This window comes from Mobula hypostoma, chromosome 5, assembly GCF_963921235.1.
Source record: "Mobula hypostoma chromosome 5, sMobHyp1.1, whole genome shotgun sequence".
Lineage (NCBI taxonomy): Eukaryota > Metazoa > Chordata > Chondrichthyes > Myliobatiformes > Myliobatidae > Mobula > Mobula hypostoma.
The window spans coordinates 52,284,908-52,306,551 of NC_086101.1; the positions used below are offsets into that span (position 1 = coordinate 52,284,908).

General features: G+C 38.9%; 1 protein-coding gene across 4 annotated transcripts in view; it reads right to left on the reverse strand.

Moving 5' to 3' along the window:
• Window positions 1-21,644, reverse strand: part of rbm26 (RNA binding motif protein 26) — a 157,795-nt gene that overhangs the window by 67,196 nt on the left and 68,955 nt on the right. For all 4 annotated transcript variants that reach the window (XM_063048504.1, XM_063048503.1, XM_063048501.1 and 1 more), the window contains 6 exons: window positions 21,188-21,378; window positions 16,692-16,949; window positions 15,897-16,136; window positions 14,774-14,917; window positions 7,095-7,235; window positions 6,104-6,239 (listed from right to left, as the gene is read on the reverse strand). In XM_063048504.1, the coding sequence (XP_062904574.1) occupies window positions 6,104-6,239; window positions 7,095-7,235; window positions 14,774-14,917; window positions 15,897-16,136; window positions 16,692-16,949; window positions 21,188-21,378 (1,110 nt within the window). The remainder of the gene's footprint in view (window positions 1-6,103; window positions 6,240-7,094; window positions 7,236-14,773; window positions 14,918-15,896; window positions 16,137-16,691; window positions 16,950-21,187; window positions 21,379-21,644) is intronic.

A 21,644-nucleotide genomic window follows, 5' to 3' on the forward strand; every position in this document is an offset into this window, starting at 1 on the left:
GTCCCGTTGCATCTCAGAACTTTGAATTCTTTCCCCATTTAAATAATAGTCTGCCCGTTTATTTCTTCTGCCGAAGTGGATAACCATACACTTTCCAACATTGTATTTCATTTGCCACTTCTTTGCCCATTCTTCCAATCTATCCAAGTCTCTCTGAAGACTCTGTTTCCTCAGCACTACCGGCCCCTCCACCCATCTTTGTATCATCAGCAAACTTAGCCACAAAGCCATCTATTCCATAATCCAAATCATGGATGTACAATGTAAAAAGAAGTAACCCCAACACAGACCACTGTGCAACACCACTGGTAACCGGCAGCCAACCAGAATAGGATCCCTTTATTCCCACTCTGTTTCCTGCCAATCAGCCAACGCCCTATCCACGTATGCAACCTTCCCGTAATTCCTGTAAGAATTTAAGTTTCAATGAAATCAGTCTTCTAAATTCAAGAATGCAGGACTCATCAACTCAATCTCTCATTGTTTTGCAATGGGTGGAAGGACATAGTGTAGTCACGATATTAGAACTCTGCAACTGGCTATCAATAAAGACAAGTGAGGATGTTAAGATGCGCAATGGACTTTGATGTGGAAAGTCTGAGGCTTTGCACTTCATGAAGAGGAGTCTGAAGGTAGAATATTACTTAAAAGAAAAACTGACAATGAATGAAATGCAAAGGCACTAAGGTGTTTTGGGATACGAATTATAAAAAGATAACAACTGGTTAGAAAGACATATGGCAATATTGGTCTTTATTTCGAAGAGGGTTGGTTATTTAAAATAGTTAAGTATTGTTAAAATTATTTATGATACAACTGAGGCCACAGCTGGACTTCAGTTTTGGTCTTATTTTAAGACGGGATATCCCAGCATTAGAGGCAGTTCACAACAGATTAACTTGGCTAACTCCTAACCCTTTGGGGCTTAGATTTAAGGATTTTATTGAAACTTACAAGATCTTTAAGGGGCATAATAGGGTAGATGAGTGGAAAAATCTTGAACAAGGGGAGATACTTACAAGATTACAGGGCTGGTTAAACAAAACTGAAGTGTACAGGAACTATTTCTTTCAGAAGATGGGAAATCTTTGGAATCAGGATAACGAGAAACTGATACAGAGACTAGACTTGGAGCAGATTGGCTATGATCGTACTGTGAAATTGAGGGACTAAGTGGTCTGCTTCTGCTATTTTCTCATGCTCTTCAACTCATCATCCAGAAATCATCTAACAAAAGCTTATTGCACTTTTTAACAGCAAATATTTTTAAACTAACTAAATCTATCCACAATACTCCAGGTATGATCTCACCAAGACCTCATACAACTTTAGTAGGACAGTGTTACTCCTGTACTTGAATCTTCTCGTAATAGCTGACAAGCAAATGCTTTGCCAAAATGCACTCTTCATCTGCAAGTAAGTTGAACCTAATTCTAAAAGGGCATCAAGGTCCCTTTGACCATCAACATTTAAACCGTCACCACTTGAAATAAAACAGCACACTGAAACTGGTTCAGATGGTGTCCCTGGTTGTGTCCTTCGAGCCTAAACAGATCAGCTAACAGGAATATTTGCAGATATTTTTAACTTCTTCCTGCTTCAATCTGTAGCTCCTACCTGCTTTAAGGTGCCCAAGAAAAACAAGGTAATGTGCCTTATGACTACCATCCTGTGGCATTACCGCCCTCTATAATGAGGTGCTTTGAGAGACTGGTCATGGCCTGCATGAACTCCAGCCTCTCAAACAACTTCACCCCACTACAATTTGCCTACTGCTGAAGCAGTTCTACTGCAAATAGCATCGCCATGGCCCTACACTCATCTTTATTGCACCAAGACAATACAGACACCTATGATTCTAAGCAAATTCATTCCCCAGCTCCTGGATGTGGTACTTAACACTTCTCCTTGCAACTGGATTCTTGACTTCCTGACCAACAGACCACAATAAAGGATGGGCAGCAACACCACCACGATTATTCACCTAGTGGTGACCCACGTCCTCAGCCTCCTACTTTACTTACTGTACAGCCCTGTCTGCATGGCCAGATTTTACACTAACTCCTACTCAGTGTTTGTAGATGATACCACCATTGTGGGTGAATTCTCAAAAACAATGCAAAAGACTGCAGGAGGGAGATACAAAGCATGGTAATGTGGTGTCATGACAACAACCTTTTTCCCAATGTCTGAAAAATAAAAGAGCTTGTCATTGATTTCAGGAAAGAGGACAGAGCACATGCTCCTGTTTACATCAACAGTGCTGAGGTTGAGAGGGTTCGAGAGTGAATGTCAACAACAGTCTGTCCTGGTCCAACCAAGTTAATGCCATGACCAAGAAAGCTAACTAGTGCCTTTACTTCTTCAAGAGGCTAAAGAAATTTTGCATATCCTCTCTGGCCCTCACCAATTTTTGAATCGATACATCATAGAAAGCACGCCATGTGGATACATCACAGCTTGGTACGGCAACTGCTCTGCCAGTGACCGCAAAAAAAAACTGTGGAGAGTGGCTGACACAGTAAAGGACATCACAGAAACCAGCTTCAAAAAAAGCAGCCAGCATAATCAAGAGTCTACCCTCCCCTACCCACAATCAGGCAGAATAATACAAAAGCCTGAAAGGAAGGACAGCTTCTATATTGCCGTTATAACACGATTGTATAAAATTGGTCCTCTTGAAGATCAGAGTGGTCGGCTTTGTGCGGAACCAGAGGAAATGGGGGAGATCTTAAATAGGTTTTTTGCGTCTGTATTTACTAAGGAAGCTGGCATGAAATCTATGGAATTGAGGGAATCAAGTAGTGAGACCATGGAAACTATACAGATTGAAAAGGAGGAGGTGCTTACTGTCTTGAGGAAAATTAAAGTGGATAAATCCCCGGGACCTGACAGAGTGTTCCCTCGGACCTTGAAGGAGACTAGTGTTGAAATTGCGGGGGCCCTAGCAGAAATATTTAAAATGTCGCTGTCTACGGGTGAAGTGCCGGAGGATTGGAGAGTGGCTCATGTTGTTCCGTTGTTTAAAAAAGGATCGAAAAGTAATCCGGGAAATTATAGGCCGGTGAGTTTAATGTCAGTAGTAGGTAAGTTATTGGAGGGAGTACTAAGAGACAGAATCTACAAGCATTTGGATAGACAGGGGCTTATTAGGGAGAGTCAACATGGCTTTGTGCGTGGTAGGTCATGTTTGACCAATCTGTTGGAGTTTTTTGAGGAGGTTACCAGGAAAGTGGATGAAGGGAAGGCAGTGGATATTGTCTACATGGACTTCAGTAAGGCCTTTGACAAGGTCCTGCATGGGAGGTTAGTTAGGAAAATTCAGTCGCTAGGTATACATGGAGAGGTGCTAAATTGGATTAGACATTGGCTTGACGGAAGAAGCCAGAGAGTGGTGGTAAAGAATTGCTTCTCCGAGTGGAGGCCTGTGACTAGTGGTGTGCCACAGGGATCAGTGCTGGGTCCATTGTTATTTGTCATCTATATCAATGATCTGGATGATAATGTGGTAAATTGGATCAGCAAGTTTGCTGATGATACAAAGATTGGAGGCGTAGTAGACAGTGAGGAAGGTTTTCAGAGCCTGCAGAGGGACTTGGACCAGCTGGAAAAATGGGCTGAAAAATGGCAGATGGTGTTTAATACTGACAAGTGTGAGGTATTGCATGTTGGAAGGACAAGCCAACGTAGAACATACAGGGTTAATGGTAAGGCACTGAGGAGTGCAGTGGAACAGAGGGATCTGGGAATACAGATACAAAATTCCCTAAAAGTGTTGTCACAGGTAGATAGGGTCGTAAAGAGAGCTTTTGGTACATAGGCCTTTATTAATCGAAGTATTGAGTATAAGAGCTGGAATGTTATGATGAGGTTGTATAAGGCATTGGTGAGGCCGAATCTGGAGTATTGTGTTCAGTTTTGGTCACCAAATTACAGGAAGGATATAAATAAGGTTGAAAGAGTGCAGAGAAGGTTTTACAAGGATGTTGCCGGGACTTGAGAAACTCAGTTACAGAGAAAGGTTGAATAGGTTAGGACTTTATTCCCTGGAGCGTAGAAGAATGAGGGGAGATTTGATAGAGGTATATAAAATTATGATGGGTATAGATAGAGTGAATACAAGCAGGCTTTTTCCACTGAGGCAAGGGAAGAAAAAAACCAGAGGACATGGGTTATGGGTGAGGGGGTAAAAGTTTAAAGGGAACATTAGGGGAGGCTTCTTCACACAGAGAGTGGTGGGAGTATGGAATGAGCTGCCAGACGAGGTGGTAAATGCGGGTTCTTTTTTAACATTTAAGAATAAATTGGACAGATACATGGATGGGAGGTGTATGGAGGGATATGGTCCGTGTGCAGGTCAGTGGGACTAGGCAGAAAATGGTTCGGCACAGCCAAGAAGGGCCAAAGGGCCTGTTTCTGTGCTGTAGTTTCTATGGTTCTATGGTATGGTTCCCTCGTACGGTAAGATGAACCCTTGATCTCACACCCTGCCTTACTATCTACCTCCACTGCATTTTTACTGTAACTGTAATGCTTCATTCTGCACTGCTATTGTCTACCTTGTACTATTGCAATACACATGGAATGAACTGATCTGTAAGAATGACATGCAAGATTTCACTGTATCTTGGGACATGCGAGAATAATAAACCAATTTATCATTTAACCCATACAGTGTTTTCTATGATACCCCATTAGTCACAGCTTGACAACCTGACATTTATTCCACATCCTTACTTTTTGTTAACAAATTCTCAATCACAGCCAATTCCACACTGAGCAATTTCCCATCTGTGCTCTTATCAAATACATTCTCAAAACAAAACACATATCTATTGAGCTAATTATCTATTCTATCAGTTACATCATCAAAATCATGCCCACTGCAGTCAACCCTAAGGATCTGCAATCTCACAAGCTTCTCAAGTATTATTTTCCATTAGCTCATTGTCATTAGATTCATTGACTTTTTACTGTTTCTAGAATTTTTCTATTTCTGTGTCTTCTTCCATGAAGATAATCACATACTGGAGTATTTGTTTAAATTTCCTTATTCTTTCAGCTTTACTCCCCATGCTGTTAACTTGTCCTATTCGTCAGAAATGCTGAATGCCTTTAGATATAGTACCTTTAGGTTTAACTCATTTTGATTGCATTTGCTATTTACCCATTCACTTTATTAATTTATTTTGTTTACTTGTTTTCTAACATCCATTTCCCGCCTTCTGTACTTCCTGCATTCCCGAGTTCCCATTATGCTCCAAACTAATTTTATCTTTATCTAAAGACCCATCAAACCCCCATTAGATTATCAGCTACAGTCTTGCTATGGTTATGTATTGTTAAACAGCGAATTTTCTCAAATTCTAATGAGATTCTGTAAAAAGTTTGTGCTTTTATAAGCCTCGCCTACCTTAGTTGATTTTAACACTTCAAAACACAATTCCACATATACAGGTCTCAAAGAACAAACTTCAGGGGTCTTTCACCTTGGATGCTATTTTCCGTTAATAACATGGCAGCTGCGATTGAGAATAGCTGGTTCAGCTGATGAAAACAATTAAACCTAAAACCTTATTGATACTTGAGCCTCGGCTACCATGTAAAACCTATTTGGCAGAAAACAGACTTGAGTTTTCATCATCAGTTTTTATATGAAATGTATACCTCAAAGCCATGTTCCATTTTTTAAATTACTTGGAGAAGTTTAAACTTCGCCAAGTTAACATGATTGAAGTTAATCTGGGGATAAACACACTATAGCTGTTAGTCGTAACGTGCACAACTCTTCGCCATTTCTGATTTAAGAACCAAAATATTTAGCAACAATTGTAAATGATGGGTGTTAAAAATCAACTAAGGTAGGTGAGGCTTATAAAAGCACAAACTTTTAAAATTAAAACACACAGCATTTCACACAGATGTTTCTCATTGCAAAAAAATTCTAGGCATGCGCCTAAACATAATTCATTGTGAACAATTAAAATTTATACTTTGGATAAGGTCAGCAATAATAAGCTTGCATAATTCATTTGCAATATTAAGAAAATAAGCAAAAGTGACCATGTGCAATGGGAAAATAAAAAATAAAATAAAATCTTACTTGTCAAACCAGGATTTCTTGGCAGGAACTCCTTCAGCACCAGCACCTATTGTACGCTTCCTAGACTCAGAATCCACCACTATTCTCATGTTGTTGTTAGTAGCAGGCTTTTCTGTTTTTACATTAATATTTACAGCTGTAATAGGAACAGATGATATATAACCATTATAAAAACAAGTATTTTAAATGATGTGTGGGAATGTGAGTCAAATGGAGATGGCAATTTTAGTCAACAAGAACAAGCAGATACTTAGTACAAAAGCTGAGAGAGGAAGAGAGTGAAGATAAGGCAGTGGAAAAGTCAGGTGTAGGTGATACTGGTAGGGTATAAGGATTTGAAAGGTGGTCAAATTAGATAAATAAAACACACCAAGGGGAAGACACCAACGTGTCATTTAGTAATAAGCGACACTAAAAAAATGGTTATTTAGGAAGATCTACAGACAAGGCACAGTTGGACAGGAAACCTTCAAGGGAATGTTATTCGGCATTTGTAAGATGAGGGCAATTCAAAGCTATGGCATCATCGGTCAACACAACAAACTATATTGAAATCATGGATTAATTTTAAGGTATAATTTCAAGGTACAATTTATTGTAGAGGTTTGCTTATTAAAACATAACATGAAGAGATTACAGTTTTAAAACTGATGACTTACAACAAGAAAATTGTTTCTGTAGTCAAGCCATCAAATACTTAGTAACTTTAGAACTCCGCAGACTTGGCTAATGTTATTTTTCCTGAATGCCTCCTCATAACTAGTGTTGTATCACAGATATCATCCTATGAATCAATATTGTATACTCTCAGTTGGTTTAAATGGCCTTTCTATTGTGGCCAGCTCTGTTTGAGGTAGTTAGAACTCTACCCAAAGCATTTAGTACAAATGTACACTACTGCTATACAAAACTCAAACCATAATGAACATTTTATATGGTTACAGTTTGTATTTCTGCTTAATGTAGCAAACATTTATGTTTCTTACTGTACCTCGTGGTGGTAAATCCATGTCACCCGATGTGAGTCCAATTAAGTTAGGTCTTTGGCTATGCACCCTATGTCTATAAATTGGCCTTGAAGTATTGGTTATGCTTGGTGCCTCAGGATTATATCCATCAGTTTCATAGGTTTCTACATCAGAAACAATAAAAATAATGAATGCAGCAACAATCTCCATACTATTGTGATATTTAGCTGTTTATCAAAAAAAACAGCTGATATCAAAGTTCAACAAAATTTATTATCAAAGGAATTCACAGAACAGAAATCAATCAGAATCAAGGAAAACTGTATACAAAGACTGACTAACAATCATTATGCAACAAATGACAAACTGTGCAAATACAAAATAAATAAAAATAGTAATAAATTAATAAGTAAATAATACTGAAACATGAGGTATAGAGTCCTTAGGTTGTGGAATCAGTTCAGTGTTGAGTGAAGTTCTCTATGTTGATTCAACAGCCTCACGTTTCAAGGGAAAAAATTGTTTCTGAACCTGGTGATGTGGGAAGTGAGGCTCCTGTACCTTCTTCCCAACGACATCAATGAGAAGAGAGCATGGCCACAATGGTGAGGGTACCTGAAGGATGTTGCGTTCTTGTGGTATCTCTCCTTTTAAGAGATTTGCTTACTTTGATGGGAATCAGATTCTACTATTTAAGTACTCCAAAGACCTCAAGTATCTCAAGTAGAAAAACAGTAAGTTATGATAAAATACTGACAAGAAGCAAGATACTCATTCAGCCAAACTAAAATAGTAATCACCTTTCTTTCAGGTGCTCGTGTTTAAGATCTGCATTTGCAAATAAAAAGATTGCCTTATATACCACATGAACAATCTATATTAAGCATATAATGCCTTGTAAAAGTATTCAGCCCCCAACCCTTTGTTCACATTAGTACAAGCAGGGATTTTGATCAATTTAAAGGAGAATTTTTATTTGTGAATCTCATGCTCTTTCCACCCCCACCCCCGAGTCCAAAAAACAGGGAAAATTGTAAAGTGCAAGGAAAACTAAAAATTCAAGAACTGAAATGTCAACAGTTCAAACGTATTAATCCCCTCTGCTCAGTACTTAGTTGAACCACCTCTTACAGCTATTACAGCCAGTATTTAGGATGTCTCTATTAGCTTTGCTCAACATGAACCAATATTTGCCCATTCCTCTTTACAACATTGCTCAAGCTCAGGTGAGAGAACAGAAAGCAAATTGGGTGAGGACCAGTCAATCAGGAAGGTTGGATATGGGGGTACAAATACCACCAAACTAAACCAACCCAGGCATCATCCTGATGAAGATGGCAGAGTTTCTCATTGAAACATCGGTTATAATTGTTACCTGTAACCAGCTGGAAGCCAGAGAAGAGTGTATTTGTGCCAGGTTAGTTGGGGAGCAGCAGTGGACAGCAGTCTTGAAGTCTTGCCAGAGATGTTTGATTGAGATCAAGTCAGGACTCTGACTGGGCAGCTAAAGGGCATCAATTTTCTTCATTTGAAGCCACTCCAAGGTTACTCTGCCAGTGTGCTTTGAGTCATTGTCCTGCTTTAAGATGAACTTCCTCTCCAGTTTAAGCTTTCTGGTAGAGGCTAGCAGGTTTATATCCAGAATCTCTCTGTATTTAGCAGCATTTATCTTCCCATCAATCATGACCAAATTACCAGTCCCTACTGCTAAAAGCATCCCCATAGCATGATGCTATCTCCTCCATACTTTACAGTAGGGATGGCGCTACCTGTCTGATATGCAGTGTTAGACTTATGCGACACATATTACATAATGTTGAAGCTGAAAAGTTCCACCTTAGTCTCATCCCACCAGAACACCTCTTCTACATTTTTGCAGTATCTTCTAAGTGATGTTAAAAGTCTGCAAAGCATGCAAGGATATGCTTTTTTCAGCCAGGGCTTCTTCCTTGGCACTGTTCCATAACACCCTTTTTATGCAAGGCCTCAGAGATTGTGGAGCTTCATCTCTAGTTGCAGCTACTGACTTCTGCAACTCACTCAGTGTGACTGTTGGTGTCACAGTATCTCCTCTGGTGCTTAAGTTTAGAGGGGCAGCCTGACCTAAGCAGTATGGCTGTGATTTCATATTTTCCCCCCGTTTTTTCACGATGGCCTGCCCCTAGTTCCAAGGTATGTTTAGTGCATTTGTGATGGTCTTGTACCTTTCCCTGGATTTTTGCTCCTCCACTATAATTTCCTTGACTTGCTTTGAATGATCTTTTGTCTTCACTTTAATTTGGTCTGCTGAAAATCTACCATATGGTTGGACCTTACAGAGGGAAGGGGTATTTATTCTATTAATTTAATGAAAACAGGTGATCTTCTAATTTGTTGATGTAGAAAACTGGGTGAGGTGGTAAGGTAATATACACTACTGCACTTTGGGAAAGTTAGCTTCGTAATTAGAAAGGTGATGAATGCATTTCAGTCTTACAATTTTGGTTTTTTAATTTTTAGTCAATTGTTGACTGGATTTGGAATTTTTCTTCTGATTCGACATGATATGAAATACTTTGCAGATTAGCTTAAAAATTCAACTTTAATATATTCTAATTTAGAAAATGTAACAGTAAAATGTGAAAACAGTGTGGGTGCTGAATACTTTTTCAAGGCACTGTAAATTCTACTACTTTGCAAATACACATTACAAGCAAGGTCTGAAGACATTCATGAATTTTCCTTGTCCAAAATAATTGAGCTATGCTCCTAAGTGTTCACCCCCACCCCCCCCAGAAGTTTTCCTGTTTGACAACACTGAATCACAGTGGATTTAATTTGGATTTTTTGACACTGACCAACAGAAAAACTCTTTCCTGTCAAAGTGAAAACAGATCTCTACAAAGTGATCTAATTTAATTACAAATATAAAACACAAAATAATTGGTTGCATAAGTATTCACCCCCTTCAAGACAGTATTTAGTAGCAATTGCAGCCTCAAGTCTGTGTGGATGGGTCTCTATCAGCTCTGCGCATCTGGACACTGCAACTCCCCCCCCCACCCACCCCCCAGTTTTCTTTACAAAACTGCTCAAGCTCTCTCAGATTGCATGGGGATCATGAGTAAACAGCCCTTTTCAATTCCAGCCATAAATTCTTTTTTGACACTAATCAACAGAAAAAGTGAAAAAATGAAAATAGATCTCTACAAAGTCATCTAAATTAATTACAAATATAAAACTCAAAATAATTGATTGTATAAGTATTCATCCCTTTTAATATGACATACCAAATCAGCCAATTGGTTTTAGAAGACACATTAGTTAAATGGAGAGCACCTGTGTGCAATCAAGGTGTTTCAATTGATTGTAGTAAAAATACATCTGTGTCTGGAAAGGCCAACTGGTGGTGAGTTAGTGTTGTGGCAAAAACTACACAAGCAACTCCGTGAAAAGGTTATTGAAAAGCACAATTGAAGAGGCAGATACAAGAAAATTTCCAAGCCACTGACTATTCCTTGGAGTACAGTTAATTCAATCATCAGGAAATGGAAAAAATATGGCACAGCTGTAAATATGCCTACAGCAGGCCATCCTCAAAAATTCAGTGATCGTGCAAGAAGGAGACTAGTGAGGGAGACCACCAAGGGACCAATGACAAACTTCAGTGCCTGAGATGGAAGGGACTGTGCATACAGCAACTATTGCCTGGGTGCTTCACCAGTTGCAGCCTTATGGGAGAGTAGCAAAGAAAAAATGCTACTGTTGGAAAAAAAAACTCACATGAAATCTCAGCTAGAGTTTGCCAGAAGGCACGTGAGAGACTCTGAAGTTAGCTGGAAAAAGGTTTTATGGTCTGATGAAACCAAAATTTAGCTTTTTGCCCATCAGACTAAATGCTATGTTTGGCATAAGCCAACACACCGCACATCATCAAAAGCACACTATCCCTACCGTGAAGCATGGTGCAGTAGGGTTGGGAAGGCTAGTGAGGTAGAGGGTAAAATGAATGTAGCAAAATACAGTGAAATCCTGGAGTAAAACCTGATGCAGTCTGCAAAAGAACTGTAACTTGGGAGATTTGATTTCCAGCAAGGCAATGACCCCAAGCATAGGAATGGCTTAAAAACAAAGTTAATATCCTGTCCAGACCTCAATCCCATAGTCATAGTCATACTTTACTGAACCAGGGGGAAATTGGTTTTCGTTACAGTTGCACCATAAATAATAAATAGTAATAGTAATACTACTATTAGTAAAGAGTAATAGTCATGGAAATAATAAATAGTAATAGAATAGTAATAGAAAAATTAGTAATAAATAGTAATATGTAAATTATGAAATAAGTCCAGAACCAGCCTATCGGCTCAGGGTGTCTGACCCTCCAAGGGAGGAGTTGTAAAGTTTGATGGCCACAGGCAGGAACTGAGAATTTGTGACTAGACTTGAAAAGGGCTGTTCACTCATGGTCCCCATGCAATCTGACAGAGTTTGAATAGTTCTGTAAAAAAAAAAGAACAGGGAAAAATTGCAGTGTCCAGATGTGCAAAGCTGATAGCAGAGAGACCTATCCACACAGACTCAGAATCAGGTTTATTATCACCGGCATGTGTCGTGAGATTTGTTAACTTAGCAGCAGCAGTTCAATGCAATACATAATATAGGAAAAAAAAATAAGTAAAACAATTACAGCATATGTATATTGAATAGATTAAAAAATTGTGTAAAAAACAAATAATACATATTTAAAAAATGAGGTAGTGTTCATGGGATCAATGTCCAATTAGGAATCAGATGGCAGAGGGGAAGAAGCTGTTCCTGAATCATTGAGTGTGTGCCTTGAGGATTCCCATCAGCAAGAATGACAAGTCAGCATACAGGGAGGAGGTGCAGCAGCTAAGACTGGTTGCAGAGCCAACAACCTGTCTCTGAATGTGAACAAAAGACTTGACTTCAGGAGAGCACAGAGCGACCACTCTCCGCTGAACACTGATGGCTCCTCCATAAAGATCGTTAAGAGCACCAAATTTCTTGGTGTTCACCTGGTCCCTCAACACCAGCTACATGGCCAAGAAAGCCCAGCAGCGTCTCTACTTTCTGCGAAGGCTGGGAAAAGTCCATCTCCCACCACGCCCCCCCCCATCCCCCATCCTCACCACATTCTGCAGAAGATGTATTGAGAGCATCCTGAGCAGCTGCATCACTGCCTGGTTCAGGAATTGGACCGTCTCGGATCACAAGACCCTGCAACGGATAGTGAGGTCAGCTGAGATCATCAGGGTCTCTCTTCCTGCTATTACAGACATTTACACCACATGCTGCACCCGCGAAGCTAACAGTATTGTGAAGGACCCCACGCACCCCTCACACAAACTCTTCTCCCTCCTGCCATCTAACAAAATGTACCGAAGCATTCGGGCTCTCACGACCAGACTGTGCAACAGTTTCTTCCCCCAAGCCATCACACTCCTCAATACTCAGAGTCTACACTGACATCTACATCATTTATTACTATATTGTAATTTGTCCTCTACTGTGCCTATTGTCTTGTTTATTAATTATTGTACTGCCCTGCACTATTCTGTAGAGCATTTCTGTAGTGTAGTTCTTTATGTAGTCCTGCGCAGGTCTGTAAGCCCAGTGCAGTTTTTATGTTGTTATACGTAGTCTAGTGTAGCCTTGTGCTCTCTCACATAGACCAGTGTAGTGTTGTGTTGTTTCATGTAGCACCATGGTCCTGGAGGAACATTGTTTCGTTTTTACTGTGTCCTGTACCAGCAGCTTCTAGTCTAAATGACAATAAACTTGACTTGACTGTACCTCCTACTTGATGGTAGCAGTGAGAAAAGGGCATGCCCTGGGTGCTGGAGGTCCTTAATAATGGACACTGCCTTTCTGAGACACTGCTCCTTAAAGATGCCCTGGGTACTTTGTAGGTTAGTACCCAAGATGGAGCTGACTAGATTTACAATCTTCTACAGCTTCTATCGGTCCTGTGCCATAGCCCCTTCATACCAGACAGTGATGCAGCCTGTCAGAATGCTCTCCAAGGTACAACTATAGAAGATTTTTGACTGTATTTGTTGACATGTCAAATCTCTTCAAATTCCTAATAAAGTATAGCCGCTGTCTTGACTTCTTTATAACTACATCGATATGCTGGGACCAGGTTAGATCCTCAGAGATCTTGACACCCAGGAACTTGAAGCTGCTCACACTTCTGATCCCTCTATGAGGATTGGGATGCGTTGCTTCGTCTTACCCTTCCTGAAGTCCACAATCAGATCTTCCATCTTACTGACGCTAAGTGCCAGGTTGTTGCTGCAGCAAGTCCAGGCAGATTCAGAAATGACAGCAAGCTATTTAAGAGACTTCAGAAAATTCTTACAAACTGAGGAGGAATATTTTTCCCAGCATTTTATTGCTCCAATGATCATTTTATACGTGCATTAGTTGAGACAGCATCCTGACATAGGTGTTTGTGTTGTCCAGGTGGTCTGAAGGCTGTAACTGCTGCCAAAGGTGCATCTTCTAAATATGGACTTGAATACTTATGCAATTATTTTGCGTTTTGTATTTGTAATTAATTTAGAACACTTTGTAGAGATCTGTTTTTACTTTGACATGAAAGTGTCCTTTTCTGTTGATCGTTGTCAAAAATTCCAAATTGAATCCACTGTGATTCAATGTTGTAAAACAATAAAACATGAAAACTTCAGCCGGGGGGGGGGGGGGGGGGGAATGAATGCTTTTTAAAAGGCACTGTGTATATACAACAGCTTGAGATTCATTAGGAGACCCATGCCCAACTCTTGAATATTACAAGGAATCAAATTTGACAGCTTTGTGAGAACTTATAAAATTCACATTATATACATAACTGATCATTTTTTTTTTTAAAAACCAAGTAGTGAATGGAGTTCTTTGTCTCTACCAAAGGAGGTGTAAGGCAGTCCTTCCCTCAACTAGCCTGCATGTCACCCTTGCACCTGCTTAGACCACCGATCAGGGTCACGAGGCCATGGGATGGCCATATGTATAGCTGGTGCATATCACAAGTGCTGATTATGTGACCACTGATGCCAGGCAGACAACCTCTGAACAGTATTGATAATGGCTGGGGTCAACTGTCTTGTATAGACACTGTTCAGAGGTGGCAATGGCACAACACTTCTGTAGAAAATTTTCTACAGAACAATCAAGATCAAAAGACCATGACTACCCACGTCATACAACACGGTACATAATAAGGATGATGAATTACTATTTTAGGGTGGGTGCTTTGACACTTATGTGCATGCCTCTACTTGACCATTATTACTGTTAACTTCATAAACATCTATAAACACCTATCCTACAGCCTAAATTTCTTCTGAATAACCACACGTTTTTGGGTTTACCTCTTGGTCCAGCTGAGAAGCACTGAGCACCCCAAACATTACATCACCATTTCAATCCAATTCCTCAACATTCCACTTATAATCCCTTCAAGCTGATTACTTCTGCATGTCTGGGACATAAAGGAGTTTATTATGTAGCCTTTTGAAGTTTTAGAATATTCAATTATAATACATTACCTTGCGCCAAGTCCTGCAAAGGCAATTCACCAAAGCCACAAAATAAATTAACAATTCAAATATATCATTTCAATAATGGGAAGGAAAATCAAAAGCAACAGACGTCCTTGCTTCAACTGGTCAGAATGAAAACAGATTCTTTTTACCTGGTGCATACGAAGGAGGTTGTGCTGCAGGAGGCTGGTGATGAAGTACCGATGTGACAACTGGAGGCACTGAACTAGTAATTGAGCTTGGGGGTGCATCCATTCCTGGCGGCTGCAGGGGTGGCAATGGCGGCGGAGGACCAACTAAATGGTAAGTTTATAGAAATAATTATTTTCAAACAGAATTTAGAAACACAAACAAGTGTACGAACCCCAAGAGACGAAAGCTAACATGCAATAAGCTTAACAATACATTAATGTTTTTCATTATCCATGACTCAAGTGCTTTGCTGGTAAATAAAAAGTGTCACTCTTACTATTCTCACAATTGCACAACTAAATTTCAAGCAGCATAACCCTACAACAATGACCTTAAACCAATTAGATAATTTAATTTCAGTGATTTGTTCAGGAATAAATACTGGCCAGTACTTGGGATCTACTACCTACATCTGAACAGCTAAAGTGAGCTGTCTAATATTTAAGGAAACTGCAGCATTGTTTCATTGATGTTAATCTTGATTATGAATTTGGGTATCAGGGATGTAGTTTAAATCCAGAACACTATCAGATTATCAGGATCAAATTTGAAAGCAAACTACAATACATCTATTTGTTAACTATCTCTGAAACAGTTAGCCTTAGCTTATTAAAATCTTGTACAAAGTACAGAGTTAATTTTAATCTGGCACAACAAATGAAGTTGAAAAATTCCAAGTCTTTAAGATACAACAATTTTTTGATCACAAGATACCAAACGAAATATATGCACATGCAGATTATGACTATATCGGAAAGAAGAAGGGAGCATAACTATATACAGCTCATTTATTTAAAGTGAACATTTAAGATTGCTTCTTCCATTACAGAACAGCCCGTGTTTTAATGAGTGGAAAGGTCAATCAGTTGTGAAAGAACTGAGATACAACTATGACTTTACAAAGAAATCAGTTTGAAGGGACAGAAATGATCATCTCCTTAAGTGTGCAGAGATTTATTAGGGGAATACCAAAATACAATTCTTACATTCAGCATTGACAAAGTTTGATGACCGATGATGGTATCCTGTATCACTCTTTCATTTTTGCAAAGCTATGCCAAGTACAAAAAGTTTACAACGTACCTGCAACAGGAGGCAGACTTGGTGGTAATGGACCTGGTGGAGGTACTGGAGGCCTGAGATTAACAGGAGGAGGAGTCAGAATGGGCGGTGGAGGTGGAAGGGCAGGAGGATTTGGTCCCTCAACTGCTGGGGGCTGAGAAGGAAAAGGGAGCATGCCTGGAAGATTTACATCTTCTACCACTACAGGATCACTTCCATGGTCAAAAGGACACATGTCACCTCTCATACAGAATCCCTTTTCTGTAAAAGAAAATGAATAAAATGCAGCACGAGATACTTACAAATAAAACAATCTGCAATACATCAAAAATAACTATTTTTACCTATTATGATACTATATAGTTGACTTAATACAGTAAAAGCCTGCTAATGGGATACCTGTGGTAAATGAAACAATCTCTGACCATTTTTTCAGAAGCAAATACAGTAAAATAGTGGGAATAAGTTGATGCCCCATTGTTGCAACTTCGCAAACTTTTCCATTATCAAGTGCCCACTAATGAAAGCATTTGAAAACAGGCACGTTTTCTTCTCCCACTGAAAGTCACTGTAGCTTTTATTTAAGATTAAATCATATTTGCAATTTCAAATCAAATATGGCAGATACTGGAAATGCAAAATAAATAAAACTTTAGATCAGCCAGGTCACCGACCTGAAGAATTAATTCTTTCTCATACCACAGCCAATACAACATTTGTTTTCTTTTCATATCTTACTGTACTTGAACTTCTGATGCCAAGTTTTATAGTTAAATAGGATGCAGTTCATTCAACATCGTTATTTTGTAATCTTACCATCATAGTCTCTACAACGCTTCTTTGGAATTGGCCCTCTCCCATATGAGTTGTGATCTATCTGGTCCTCATGAAACTCTGACCAACTTTCTGTTGTGGTGTTACCATGGTGAGCTGGTGCTATAACTGTGATTGCACTACTTAGAGTAGGAACAGGAAAATGTCCAGATGTAATGCCAGGCACACTATTAGGAGTGTAGCCACTTTCCGATGATTCTGTCCTATCGACATCATACTTTGACTTCCCTGAATCTCGCTCTAAGGAATAAAAAGAATCCAATATTAAAACATGGCTCTCTATTTACTTATTCATAAAGAACTTAGTAAAACCCATTGTGGTACAAGTTGTTCATTTGAAATTACAAACAAAACCTTCACACAAGTCCAAATAAAATCTTCAGCTATATAATTAAATGGACAAAAGTGAAATATATTTTTAACAAACTTGTAAGTTTGAATGGACTTAGAATACCATCTGGCAGGAGACATTAAACTGTACACTGCATGAATGTTGTTCTTTATTATGCACCAAACAGAATGATATAGAACCTGATTAAATTGACTAACTCTGGAGCATATCACTGGCTAAGTTTGGTGATAAATGCAAAATAAGAATGGACATAAACCCATAAACCCAAGTATATAACCCAAGTGATACACAATATTATTCATAATCCTTTCCCAGTTCTTACAGTATGAGTTATCATACAGGCCATTGATATTACATCTCTATTTCACATCTCATAAATCAGAGAAAATTTACGGCTCAGAAGGCATTTGGTGTATTACATCTATACTGGTTGAAAGAACACACAACCGATCCCAATCCAGCACAAGCCCTTGCAGTTCACCAAGTGCACTTTGAATGGAAACCGTAAATGTCAGTTTTCCCCCATCTCTCCCAGCCTTTCAAGCCCCTATAAATCTCAGAAAACATCTACACTATTAGTTATTAATTCACATTTATGTCAAATAACTCTGACTCCTTTACCAACAAAAATATACAGTAAACAAGAACCTACTGGACTTCTTGATTTTATACACCTTAATACTAGCCTCAGCCTGGCTCATTCAATCCTTCCTCAGAGCAATCATTGTCAGTGCAACCAACACCTTCATAAATCATTTCCAGATGCAATCTCATTTCCCGTAAAATGACAACTGCAGTCGTCAAGCTGTGGCGTAACTAGTGCTAAACGTTAAGTTCCAAGCATAAACTCTCTATTCTCATTTTCTGTGTGCTGGCTAATAAGACCCTCCTGTTTACCATTTTTCTTTAAAATCTCCTTATTAACCTGTCCTGCCACTATTAATGATGTAGGGCAAAAGGGCTGCACATTTGACACAACACTGAGAACCACTATTCCTCCACGGAACTGAATATCCTAAAAAGTACTGTATATTCTGTTGCCTTGTTAAACCTTCCTGAACGTATTGTCTCACGTTTCCTTGGATTAACTTCTATTTCCTATTTTTCACTCAACAATTAGTACTTATATTGTTAAGTAGCCTGTAGCTTTGCTCCTAACTTTCAGCCAATTTTCCCCCATCACCTCCCAACTTCTTTAACCTGACATTTATCTCAAACTAATTAATGGATACAACAAAAAGCAAGAAAGCATGTGCGAAACACCCGGAAAGCCACTGATAATACCCATGGCAAATGTACTTCTTAACCACTACCATTTACTTCTTACCACTGAAGCAATTTTGGATCCAAATTCTAGAATTCCTCAGATTCCATGTATTTCTTAGACCAACTGTCACTGCCCTCATTAATCTTTATAACCTCCTCAAAAATTAAGTTGTTAGTCAGACAAAAATCCATGCTGACTGTCCCTGGTTAGTTTACTTTAATTGTTTAATTGAATTGATTCTAAAAATATCCCACTCAAATTAAACTAACTGGTGTGTAACTAACTAGTCCCCCCGCGATCCCCGCTTTTTAAAACATTATCATTCTCCAATTTTCCAGCACTATCTGTTAGAAGAAATGCTGACACAATACCACATCTTGCTCATTGCTTATTGTCAGTCCGAGATACATATATTACACTTAACCCTGGCAATTTATCCATTTTCATAGACCCTAAACAGCAGAACAAATGACAGTAGAGCAGCAACAGTTAGAATTTCTGGGAGTATTTCGAAATATGCAGGATCAGTTCATCCCAAAGAAGCATTCTGAAGGGAGGAGGAGGCAACCATGGCTGACAAGGGAGTCAGAGACAGCATAAGAGCAACAGGAGAAAGCATGCAACATAGCAAAAATTAGCTGAAAGCCAGAGGATTGGGAAGCTTATAAACAGAAACAGAAGACAAAAAAGCAATAGGGAGAGAAAAGATACAATATGAAGGTAATCTACCCAATAATATAAAATACCATAAGATTTTTTCAGATATATAAAGAGCAAAAGAGAGGCAAGAGTAGACATCGCACCACTGAAAAATGAAACTGGAAAGGAAGTAGTAGGGGATAATTACTTTAGATGATGAGGAATTTCTTTAGCCAGAGGGTGCTGAAGCTATGAAATATGTTACCACAGACAGCTATGCAGGAGTCAGTGAATGTATTTAAAGCCAAGGTTGAAAGGTTCTTGATTAGTAAGGGTATCAAAGGTTATGGGAAGAAGGCATAAGTATGGGGTTCAGAGAGAAAATAAATCAGCTATGAATTTATGCTGGAGCAAACTCAATATGCTGAATGGCCTAATTCTTCTATGCCTCACAGACTAAACCACCTTCTCTACTCAACTGCTCATTTAAAATTGTGGATTGTTCCTTCAGAGTCAGGAAAGGCAGAAGAGGGCAGCTCATGGTATCACAACAATGCAGCAGCTCAGGAAGTGACCACTTGGCCCATCGACAGTCCATTTACGTCTCCCAACATCCTCTGAATTCAAATTGAACTAACTTCTTACAATGAAAATTTGTTATGGTATTATGATACCGATTCTTCTCCCCCCCCCCCCCCGGCAGATCAAGTAGAGTTAGAATATATTTAGTCCTCGATTCACAGGTCAGCTAGCAAACTCAAAGTCCATGCATGCCAATAAAATATTGATTTTAAGTACATGTTCAAATCAATAAATGATTACTGTGTGACTTTAAACTTAACAGAAACCGTCAGGAGGACATTTGCACAAAGTAGATTAGGAACCTAACAGGTTACCACATTTATAGTAGACTTTCTGTCCTAGTGAAGAGCAATCGTAATTTTGATAATTTTGCGTGTAGTGGATGACTAAGTTGAGAATGTTGCTGGTGAGTGTTTGAACAATCGAAACAACTTTCGCAGATAAAATTATACACAAAGCCTGGACAGTACTCAGGTACTTGAAGTTTTTGGGTGCCTGCTTTAAAAGTAACTAAGAGATGAAACTTCTTCAAAAGAATTCCAGGGCAGAGGACCCGGGCATGGGCAACAAGATTATGAGCAAGCAGAAAAGAGAAACACGATGACCAAGAGTCTAGAAATGAAGCACAAAATTCCAATGAAGCTTAATGAGATGATGACAACAATGGTGTCACTAAAGACTACACATTTGATTAAGATCAATATTATGAGGAGTAGCAGGTGGAAGGCTAGTCAGAACAGCAAGACAATGTAAAGGTCAGAGAACTGTTGCACCAAAAGTTCCACAGACCCTTCAGTTAATAATAGGTATCCATAGCATGAAAAATATTGAGAAACCCTGCTCTAAAGCAAGAGCAGATCAAGTATGAGAATCTAGAATAGAATATTTATGAAGCTTGGAACAACTTTATGGCATATAGCATCATATCATCTACATGCTTCCTACCTATAAGAAAACAGGCATTTTTCTTTTTTTATAGTTCTAAGTTGAGGTATTGTTATGTATTGTTAAGTGAACTGGAAATAGGAAAAACAATCAACCGTGCATTATGTTACGCAACTGACAAAAATTAAAAATCTACAACTAATTTGTCTACCAGCAACCATTACGATGTTGGAGGTGCACAAAGTATTTGGTTACTTGCTCATTCATCTCAACTACAAGTATCTCACCGATATCACATGCATAAAATACATTGGCACTCCAAAATAAATGTCCATCAGGTCCCTCTGAGAAAGACAAACCATTTAATGCTACCGGATGCTGAATGCAACCACTTTTGTAATTATAGATAGAAATAATGGGAAAGTTTATATGAAAGCAAAGGCATTCTGTGGCCACATTCATGAAATTGATTAACTATTCAAATCCCTGTATAAAGGGATGCTTAACCTGTGCTCGCTCTCTAAAACCAAGGGTCTATACAACCAGAGAGAAAAAAAAAAGCTGCTCTAATCGAAATCATTTAGATTTACTGAAGTTGAATAATTATAAACCAAGTTTATAAATTACCCTACAGTATACGTGTAAGTGATCACAAACTTAGCCAAACAGCAGCATGCAAGACCACAAGTTTGGATAAAATTGCTGACTCATGGTATTTTCAAGTTCAAAGCTCAAGGACTTAAATATAACTACCTCTGCTTCTACTCCTGCTTCTGCTTCTGTCCCTGTTTCTTTCCTTACTCCAACTGCGACTCCGACTCCTACTGTAGCTTCGGCTTCTTCCTCTTCTTCTGTTGTATCTGTCCCTGTATGAATCCCTCCTTGGAGGATAGCGGTCGTACTCCCTTTTACGAGAACGATCACTTTTTCTGTCATCACGGTTTCTAAAAGTTAACAGAAACTGTATCATTACTAAATGATTATCTGACTGCACCCTTGACCTCAACTTGTAAGCCTCGTACACACCAAGTAGCCACTGATCAACCTGAAAAATACTTTTCTAAACCAGCCACAGTCCAAGATTCTTCCTGCTGAATAGGAACTCCACATGGATTTCTGATCAGCTTTTTCAAAGTTAACATTAAATAGTTCACCTTAGCAAAGATGAGCATTTTCATAATTAACACCCTGGGTTTTGATACTTATTATC